Below are 10943 nucleotides of genomic sequence, written 5' to 3' on the forward strand. Positions count from 1 at the left end.
TAATCCGGGTCTCACTCTATTGCCCAGGCTCAGGCTGGAGTGCAATGACATGATCATAGCTCACTGCAGTCTCAAGTTCCTGGACTCAAGCAATCCTCCTGTCCAAGCCTCCTGAATAGCTAAGTCTAATCCCAAGTGCATGCCATTATACCTGACTAATTTTTAAAAATTTTTGGTAGAGATGGGGTGTCGCTATATTGTCCAGGCTGGTATTGAACCCCTGGGCTTAAGGAATCCTCCTGCCTCAGCCTCAAAACGCTGGGATTACAGGCAAGAGTCCCTGTGCCCAGCCTTAAAGTTAAAATCTCAGAATGAAATCTTATTTTTATCGTTTTCCAGTTTGGACCAAACTTCTCACCATAATCCCCAAAAACCCACAATAATTACTCTGTAGCCACACTTCATTTTATGAAATTGGGTTGACCAGTCATAATCACCCGTTCCTCCTCTACTGTCTCTGTTCACTAGACTTGACTTTAAGTAACTTTTGGCATTTGAAAAACAAAAAAATCAAATCTATTCTCGAACACAAGAAGATTTATCACCAGTGAAAATGCGTTGACAAATCTGACACAGGCTTCAAAGGCAAACCCAAAAGATTATCAAAAATGTTTTAAGAAATGGCAGGCATCAGAGAGATATGGTGAGTACTTTGAAAGGGTGGCAATCATTTGGACAGGTAAATGATACCACAGGCGGCCCCTCATCTGCGTTGGTCTGACTTACCATTTTTCAGCTTTACAATGGTGCAAAAGCAATGCTCTTTGAGTAGCAACTGTACTCCAGATGAATGCTGACCTTTTCCCAGGCTGGCAGTACGCAGGACAGCACTCTCTTGCACGACTGCTCAGCCACACAGTCACCAGAGTAAGCAACTGACAGTCTACAGCGTACAGTATTCAACAAAGTACGCGAGATATTCCACAGTCTGTGACAAAACAGGCTTGACATTAGACGATTTTGCCCAACTGTAGGCTAATGGCCGTGTTTAGAGCACCTTTAAGGGAGGCTAGGCTAAGCTGTGATATTTGGTGGGTCTGGTGTATTAAGCGTATTTTTTATTTACAATATTTTCAACTTCCAGTGATTTTACCAGGATGTAGCCCCACCATGTGAGTCAAGGAGCATCTGTACATGGCTATTATTTATTTATTTATTTGTTTGTTTGTTTGTTTTTGAGACAGTCTCACTCTGTTGCCGAGGCTGGAGTACAGTGGCACCATCTCCACTCACTGAAACCTCCGCCTCCCAGGTTCAAGAGATTCTTCTGCCTCAGCCTCCCGAGTAGCTGGGATTACAGGCACACACCACCACGCCTGGCTAATTTTCTAATTTTCAGTAGAGGCAGGATTTTGCCGAGTTGACCATTCTGGTCTCAAACTCCTGACCTCAGGCAATCCACCCGCCTCAGCCTCCCACAGTGCTGGGATTACAGGCATGAGCCATGGCGTCCGGCCAGTACATGGCAATTTAAAATGCAGCCACGCTCCCTCATAGTCACAAGTGATCCATCAAACCCTTTGTTATTGGGCAGTAAATACCTTCTGGGGGTGCAGCTAATACTGGCCACAGCCCATGGCCAATGCAGCATTTACTGGAAGCTTCAAGAGCCCCCATCTTGCATTCTGCTTCATAATTCATCAGTGACGTTCTGAGATGTGCCATGCTTACCCCACTGCGTTCTCCCAGAGGAGACGTTCCAGTAGGAGTGAAGGAGAGTCTGATATATCACCTTGAATTCCCTGTTGGTTGCAGAGATTGCTCTTTCACTTTTTCTAAATTCAGTTTGAATGGAAATGTAGACTATGAGGTGGTGTTGATTTATCACACTGGATTCTCCTGTCGATTCCTGTCTGCTGGGGAGGAAGCTTCAAATCTACTGTTTCAGTTTAAGTGGTTTTCATTGGTGAATATATGGTCATCTAGGCCCTGAGGCTGGCACCCAGGGCCCCGGGAGTGAGGCAGAAAAGGGTGAAGCATCTTCTTCGGCTTTTCAAACTGAGCACTAGCTCCTACTCTGTGTCCCTAATAAAACTCGAAGGTTCTAATGAGCCTGTGCTGTGTCTTGCTTATTTTTCTGTTTCCTGTAGCATGTGGGCAGTGCCCTGCACATAGTAGGCACTCAATAAATAAATGTCTGTTGTATTAAACAGTCATTTTGAGATCAGAGTGCCAGCATGGTTAGATCCTAGTGAGGGCCACCTTCTCACTGTGGCCCTACATGGCAGAGAGAGGAAGCAGGCTCTCTGGTGCCTCTTCTTATAAGGGCACGAATCCCATCCTGAGGGCCCCACCCTCATAACCTCATTTAAACCTAATTGTCTCCCCAAAGTCCCATTTCCAAATACCACTGGATGTCAGGGCTTCAACACATGCATTTTGGGGAGATATAATTCAGTCCGTAGCAGTACCCAAGAAGTGAAATAAGAAACCTACTGTGGTGGAACTTTTGATATACATCTTACCCATTCTCCTAACAGAGAAATGCCTAGCCACCAGGATAGAAAATAAACTCAGGAAGACCAAAAATAATATGCATAAATGCACACATGCACACACACATGCACACACACATACACAATCATTTTCTTTCTGGAATCTGAGCTTTTGCTCTGAACTTGTAAATATCTGGTGAGTGTGCTTGGAATGGAGTGATTTTAAAGGGAATGTATTTTCAAACGTATGACCTGGAAGCTAGTTTAGGAATAACTCTTCTTTTCTCGCCCTGTATCCTCAGCAGACAGCCTTTCCTTCCCCCAGTTCAATGCCTGGTGTTCTGTGGTCATTTCAATAGGGACAGACCAAGCTGAATAACATGTTAACAACACTAACATCTGTTGTGACTTTATGGCTAAGGCTCTGAGGGTCTGGTGTGCTGCTTTAGATTGACAGATATCTTTGCCTCCCGGGTTCAAGCACTTCTCCTTCTTCAGCCTCCCAAGTAGCTGGGATTATAAAAATATAAAAATTAAAAACAAACAAAAAATACAAAAATTAGCCAGGCGTGGTGGCGCACACCTATAATCACAGCACTTTGGGAGGCTGAGGCAGGTGGATCACTTAAGGCCAGGAGTTCGAGACCAGCCTGGCCAAGGTGGTAAAACCCCATCTTTCCTAAAGTACAAAAAGGAAAGAAATTAGCTATGTGTGGTGGCCCATGCCTGTAATCCCAGAGGCTGAGGCATGAGAATCGCTTGAACCTGAGAGACAGAGGTGGCACTAAGCCAATATCATGTCACTATACTCCAGCCTGGATGACCGAGTGAGACTCCACCTCAATTTAGAAAAAAATAAAGACCTTCTAGGAAACAAAACAGAAGGTCTCTGTCTGTTGCAGACCCTTCACGTGGCTGTGTGCTCATCAGTGTCATTGTTTGTTTGGGTTTATAAAAATCATTTGCTTTAAAATACTTGAGCTTAGCAACATTTCATTGAAAAAATGATGGAAACCTGAGATTGCATATTTTAGGAAAAGCAGTCTCTCATCACTCACCATTCTTCCATTGTATTGTCCTTGCAGCCCAAGCTGTTGGCCAAGGAGCTTCTTGACCTCGTGGCTTCTCACTTTAATCTGAAGGAAAAGGAGTACTTTGGAATAGCGTTCACGGATGAAACGTAAGTACTGCCGGCAGCCCTCATAGCTCAGAGGGGAGCTCAGTGCAGAACGGAAAACTGCTCCGCTCCAGCTGTCAGCAGCAAAATCAGCTGCAGGCCACTTGGGTCCCATGGTCTGGGGTCAGTCCAAGTTCATCATCTGAATTTCAAAGGCCTTGCGGTCATGCCTGGTGCCACCAAAGGGTATAATTAGGGTGATGTTAATATTATAAAATTATTAGGTGAACTGGTTCTTCTAATCAAGCAGGTTTATGTTCAGACTGAAATGTTTATTATTTTTTTAAAGTGGATCTATGTGGGTTTGTTTTCTGTTTAAGTTAAATGAAAACTTCTGGAAATGAATCGTTTCTCTCTACTGTTGGCTTAACAATAACAGGAAGCAAATTTGATGATAAATTGAAAAAGAAAATAACCGGTACTCACTATCTGACCTGAAATAGAGTAACTATGAACATACAAAATTCAGATCACTGATCTCATGAGAAGAATATTTGCTTTCAAAGGTCTTTTCATTTTGGCGCCATAAAGTGGTGTTTTGTAATACAAGTAAGGAAAATCTTTACTAAAATTTCAATTTCCTTTTTAATGTTCTGTTATCAAAAGAGTTTGGTGAATACCTGCATAGATTTCTAGATAAAAATGAGCTATTTTAAGAAAATAGTTCATAATTCTCTTTCCTGTGTGTGCACACGCATACACACAAGCACGCACGCACACACACACACACTCTTCCGGATCTTTAGAATTACACAGATGATTTCCTAAATTACTAATAGGTCAGCGTTAGGTTAGTGGCTGGGCAGGACAGTACAGGGGAGGCCAGGCCCTGGGAATCAGGCGGTGCCACTGACGCAAGAACAGGCAGCGTCCACGTGGGCCAGTGGGAGATGCGACCAGATGTACCTGTACGTGGCCACAGTTGGCCTTGGCGAGCTGCAAGTGGACAGGGTGGCCCTATGACTTATTATCCAGATTGGGACACTGGACGAAAGAGAATGTCATTGGGACTGTCTTGGGCAAACTGGACCATATGATCACTCTATAAATCAGGGATATTTCAAGCTGTGCTGTGTTCAGAGAGCAGGCAGCTGGAGCAAAGCCACATCTCCCTTAAGAAAGCTGGGAGGAGCAAGGTCGGCCACTCACCCTGGAGCCTGCAGGGAGCTGGACTGCAGGTGGGGGTGGCCATCTGTGGGCAGGAGGAGTCACAGGTAGGGCCAAGTAAGCCCGTGGGCGAAGTTCAGGGCGCTCACGGGAAGGACCTAGCACTGCAATTTTTAAAAATATGCACATCTAGAATACTTACTTTTAGAAATTTAGATTATTTTCTCCCTTTTCTCCTGAGAATCACTGTAAACCACTTAAATTGCCGTTAGGCCTGTTTTCACTAATCAGAAGGAAACCCTAAGTTTCAATTCATCATATTCCCATTGTTCACATTTCCCCCGTAAACGAAAGATCCTGGGAGTGAACTCTAGAGGAGCCCCAATTAGGCTTCCCTTTTGAATAAACAAGAATTGAGAAATGGTCATGTGATCCTAGGCTGAAGGGGAAGGTGATGTGCATCTGCAGAACGTTTCAGATCTCTGCCCTAACAGCACTGGCTGGCAGGAATCAGATCTAGGTAGAAAGTCACTCTTCTCCCAGGAGGGACGAGAGCACCAAAGCCACACATCGCAGCAGGGGCTGCATACAGCCAAGTCCATCTTCCCCATCCAGCTAAGCTGGTATGCTCCAGGTCTGAGCTCTCCTGGCTCTCTGTGCTGACCAGTAAAGCATGTGTGTGTCTGTCTGTGTGTGTAGAAGCCAGGCTGGATAAGAGGCGTGTGTACATGCGTGCGTGCGTGTGTGTGTGTGTGTGTGTGTGTGTGTGTGTGTGTGTGTGTAGAAGCCATGCTGGATAAAATGTTGGGAGAGGGGGCCAGGCTGGATAAGAGTGTCTTGCCCCCTCTGCTAGTGGTGGAGTTGGCTGCGTGGAGGCTCTGTCGGGGGCAGTGATGAAGAGAAGTGAGCCATCCTCATCCTTCCGGCATGATCAGAGAAAGTGCAGCGACTTCCATCACCACCCTAGAGTCTGGGTGGGAGGGTCTCTCCAGCCACAGAAGAAGTGGCAGCCAGCCAGCAGAAGGTCAGCCAACCACTGGAGCTGGCAAAAGTTTTCCAAAAAAGAACTGGCAGATGTGCCTGGTACACCAGGGGAAAGGGCAGGTGTCAGGAGCCCAGAGGAGGTGAAGAGCTGACACCTTCAAGGTTGGACAGTGGGGAGACCATGACCCAGGGGCTGTCAGTCCTGGTGGGACAACACCAGGGCCAGCAGACATTGTGAGTGACTCATTGAACTTTTCTCCTTTTCCTGGTAGGAAAAAAGAACAAGAGCTGCCCTTGCTTAATAGTGCCCCTGGGTGTCACCTGCTCTGGCTTGGTGATTCCTAGGTAGAAAGTGCTGGCCTTACAGTACTATGTTCCCCAGCCTAGCTCTGTATCACAGGTCACTACAGCAAGATTGTTTTATAACCATGTTTTCCAATTCTACTTGTGTGAGTGTGTGTGTGTGTGTGTGTGTGTGTGTGCTTTATACAGGTGCTATACTGTTTTATAATAAAATGCAATCATAGTTCAATTCTTTTGGATAGCCTATGGCATATCACATGTATTTGCCTGTTTCCTAATGCAAATAAAACAAGGCTAACACGTGGAAAGCAGTTATAAACTGTAAAGTGCTATGCAAGTGGAAGATACTCCTACCAGCAGCATGATCGTTCCTAAGAGTAGAATTTCTAATGGTAGATGGGGCACAGTGGATCACACCTGTAATCTCAGCACTTTGGGAGGCCAAGGTGGACGGATTACCTGAGGTCAGGAGTTCAAGACCAGCCTGGGCAACATGGCGAAACCCCATCTCTACTAAAAATACAAAAATTCGTTGCGGGTGATGGCACACGCCTGTAATCCCAGCTACTTGGGAGGCTGAGGCAGGAAAATCACTTGAACCCAGGAGGCAGAGGCTGAGATCGTGCCACTGCACTCCAGCCTGGGCAACAGAGTAAGACTCTGACTCCAAAAAAAAGAAAAAAAAACAGTCATATATTGTTAGAGACTCGTTCAGAATTAAGTGCTGTTGACATTTTGTGGGATCTAGATGAAACTGGAGAAAATATATATAAAGCAAAATGTAGACAGGAAATTGGAAAGTTCTCTAAGCTTCTCCCACCCCATAAGTTGTATTCATTAATAAAGCATCTGAGTCCACAGTGCAAGAACTTATGGCCAAGAATGTTTAATATTGTTAGCAATCAATGGTTTTGCAGCGTTAAAACCACACCTGCTTTCTCTTTTTTTAATCTTTTAACTTTAATTTTGAAATAGACTGAAAGAAGAATTGCAAACATACTGGGGAGTTCCTGTATACCCTGCACCCAACTTCAACAAATGTCAACATCTTGCAAACCATGTTACTTTAATCAAAACTAAGAAATTAACATCAGTATTATATTACTAACTAAACTACAGACTTGATTTGGATTTCCCCAGTTTTTCCACGAATGCTCTCTTCTGTACCAGGATTCATTTGCATTTGGCCTCCTTTTATTTTTACTAATTCTGCCCTCATAAAACTGTGGTCATCTATATAAATGATCTGAATCATGCTGCCATATGCAAACAATGACACTTTGGCAGCCTTTAAGACATATTGAAACTAACCAAAAGCCTGGTATAAATCCAATGTTAAAATAATTATTTATATTTTGCCAGAGTTACAGATCTCAACCCCAGCTGCACATTGGAATTACCTGGAACACTTTATAAAATACCAACACCTGGAACCCACCCCCAGAAATTCCAATTGAATCTGCCTCGGTGTGACCTAAGCATCATCTTTCAAAGCTTCTCAGTTGATTCTGGTGTGCAGGCAAATTTGAAAACGCCTTTTCTAGACAGAGGCAATGTTGCCATATTTCCTCTGCTCTCTCCCTCCAGAGCAAAGTAGAAAAGCTGATTCTACTTCAGCTTTGAATGTTGGAGGGTAGCAATGACTCATACCGGGGCCTCCAAAGCTACAGACCCCTTCTAGGTTCCATTCCTCACAGTATGAGAACCAGCTCAGACGTTCGGGTTCAATATTTCCAGTTGTACAAATAGAGTAACTGAGATTTTCATTTATCAAACACTGGCATCCATCCCTTAGATAAAATCATATTTACATTTTATTTTTGAAATATTTCTATCACTGTTTTAAGACCAAAATTTCAATTATTATTTTTTTAATCGTGGGCTGAGTGCAGTGGTTCATGCCTATAATTTCAGCAATTTAGGAGTCCAAGGTGGGAAGATGCCTTAAAGCCAGGAGGAGTTCAAGACTCGCCTGGGCAACAGCAAGACCCCATCTGTACCAAAAAAAACAAAAAAAAAAACAAAAATCGTGGCTCACCCCTGTAATCCCAGCATTTTGGGAAGCCAAGGCAGGCAGATCACTTGAGGTCAGAAGTTTGGGACCAGCCTGACCAACATAATGAAACTCCGTCTCTACTAAAAATACAAAAATAAGTGGGTGTGGTGGTACGTGCCTGTAATTCCAACTACTCAGGAGACTGAGACACAAGAATTGCTTGAACCCAGGAGGTGGAGGTTGCAGTGAGCTGAGATCATGGCATTGCACTCCAGCCTGGGTGAACAAGTGAAACTCTGTCTCCAAAAAAATAAAAATTGTACACACTTGTAGTCCCAGCTACTCAGGAGGCTGAGGTAGGAAGATCACTTGAGCCCAGGAGTTCAAGACTGCACTGAGCTAAGATTGCACCACCACACTCCAGCCCGGGTGACAGAGTGAGACCTCATCTCAACAACAACAAAGCTAAATTAAATTAAAAAGTGACTTGCAGACTAGGGAGTGGGGATGCAATGGAAGATCCCATCATCGAAAGCTATAGCCTAAACAACTTTTAAGCTATTCAGCAGCAATAGTCAAACACATCCAAGTTAAAGTAATGATTGTTATATTTAAATTTTAATTTGAATCTCCTGTCATAAATTTTAAGAAAATTTAAGAATTTTGAGAAAATGCTTGTTGAATGTTGTACCTAAGTATCCCTTGTTGGTTTTTTAAAAACCTTTAAAAGGTGTTTAGAAATTTGAGGAGGAAAGAGAAAAAAGTTGGCTAGCCATTACTGCAAATTTAAAAGACGAGTATAGTTAGAATTTATTTTCACACACCAATTAATAATTTGGGCTCAGCTTGAGACTCACACCTGTAATCCCAACACGTTGGGAGACTGAGGCAGGAGGGCTGATTAAGTCCAAGGGTTTGGGGCTGCAGCAAGCTGTGATTGCACCACTGCACTCCCACCTGGGCAACGGAGGGAGACCCCCACCCCACCCCGCCGTCTCTTAAAAAAAAAAAGAAGAAAATGAGTAGCTTTTAATCTCTTATTTTATCGCAGCCCCCTTTAAAATTTGAATTACACTCCCTCTCCTTCATAAAAGTTTACATACAAAATAAATTTTTGCATAAATTTTAGAGCATTCACAGACACCCTGAGATCAGGATGTTAGTTTAAGAACCTAGAAGGTAAACAGTGAAGGATCTTTTCTTTCAGCCGCCTGTGTCTTAATTAATTAAATCGCTTGATTGGCGCTGTCTGGGGAGTCTGATTTACCCAACTATTAAGGTTGATGGTAACTTCGACTGGCTCGTTGAAGATGCATCATTAGAACCAGTGCGGGGAACACGGGTGCGAGGGAGCCAGACCAGGTCTGTGCTCCCCTTGCGTGCTTGCGTTTCGGCCATGATTGGCACCTGCTGGGGCCTCTGAAAAGGGTTCAGTCATTCCGTATGCCTGGCCGCAAGCTTATCTACAATTTAAAAATAAACAAACTAGAAAAGCAATTTTCCAGTTGCAGAAGAAACCACCACAAGACGCAGCTCTGGGTAAGTCATTTTAGAAAGAGGCTTGGGATTTCCAGGTATTATCTGCTGGACGGTGGGAGAGGAGAAAGTCAGTGGCTGCGGCCTCCATGCCTGGCTTGTAATACCTGCACGCGGCCTTCAGCGTTCTTACCACCTCGCAGACGACCCATGCTGTGTTGTCGGAAACTGGCAAATACACAACAGTACCTTATATTTAGTGACCAGAGAAGGGCTTGAGCATAGCGTTTTTTTTTTGGAGACGGAATCTCCCTCTGTTGCCCAGGCTGGAGTGCAATGGTGCGATCTCAGTTCACTGCACCCTCCACCTGCCGGGTTCAAGCAATTCTTCTGCCTCAGCCTTCCAAGTAGCTGGGACCACAGGTGCACGCCACCATGCCCAGGTAATATTTTGTATTTTTAGTAGAGATGGTGTTTCACCATGCTGGCCAGGCTGGTCTTGAACTCCTGACCTCGTGATCCACTCACCTCGGCCTTCCAAAGTGCTGGAATTATAGGCTTGAGCCAACTCGCCTGATGAACATATCTCTTTCTGTGTGCAGCTAAGGTAAATTTAAAAAGGGTGCCCTCCAAGGAGAGCTTAGGGATGAGACGTTCTCCTCGCCTTTCCTTCCCAATGCAAATAACTTGAGGGAGATGGGAACCTGGCACAGGTGAGCCGAGTGAATTCTTAATATGGCAACTGTTTGCTTAGGATGGGAGCTGTGTCTGCACAGCGGTCCCTGAGGCTACAAGAATATGGATCTACAGGGCATATTGTGAAGGTGATGTATTCATTCTCTTGACAAATATTTATTTAGCATCTGCTGTTAACCACTGGAGATCCAGAACGAACTGGCCCTTGACTCCTTGTTGAGCTTGTGTTTATAAATTGGGAAGTGAATCACAAAATGTGGTGTAGAAGCTGCTAGAGGGGAAAAGCTGGGGCTGGGTATGCTGGCTCATGCTTGCAATCCTAGTGCTTTGGGAGGCTGAGGTGGGAAGATTGCTTGAGGCCAGAAGTTTGAGGCCAACCTGAGCATCATAGCAAAACCCCTACTTCACAAAAAAAAATTTTTTTAATTAGGCAGGAGTGGTGGCGTGCGCCTGTAGTCCCAGCTATGCAGGAGGCTGAGATGGAAAGATCACTTGAGCCCAGGAGTTCAAGGCTGCAGTGAGCCCTGACTGCACAACTGCACTCCAGCCTGGGCAACAGAACAAGACTGTCTCTAAAACATAAAATAAAATGAAACATTTTTAAAAAGAAAATTTGGAATAGACTTAAGAAAACATAGTGGAGCAAACAATTTCTCCTGGGCTGGATAGCCCATGATCGAGTAATCTGGTCTCCCCAGTACACACCCTACTTTAACTTTGCTGTATTATTAAGGGTTTATAGTTAGTATCACTGACCTGTCTTTTTTTT

General features: G+C 44.3%; 1 protein-coding gene across 10 annotated transcripts in view; it reads left to right on the forward strand.

Moving 5' to 3' along the window:
• The window catches only part of FRMD4A (FERM domain containing 4A), a 679547-nt gene that overhangs the window by 508550 nt on the left and 160054 nt on the right, over positions 1–10943 (forward strand). For all 10 annotated transcript variants that reach the window (XM_017529828.2, XM_017529827.2, XM_037739021.1 and 7 more), the window contains one exon: positions 3521–3615. In XM_017529828.2, coding sequence (XP_017385317.1) covers positions 3521–3615 — 95 coding nt within the window. The remainder of the gene's footprint in view (positions 1–3520; positions 3616–10943) is intronic.

This window comes from Cebus imitator, unplaced genomic scaffold, assembly GCF_001604975.1.
Source record: "Cebus imitator isolate Cc_AM_T3 unplaced genomic scaffold, Cebus_imitator-1.0 Scaffold61, whole genome shotgun sequence".
Taxonomy (NCBI): Eukaryota; Metazoa; Chordata; class Mammalia; order Primates; family Cebidae; genus Cebus; species Cebus imitator.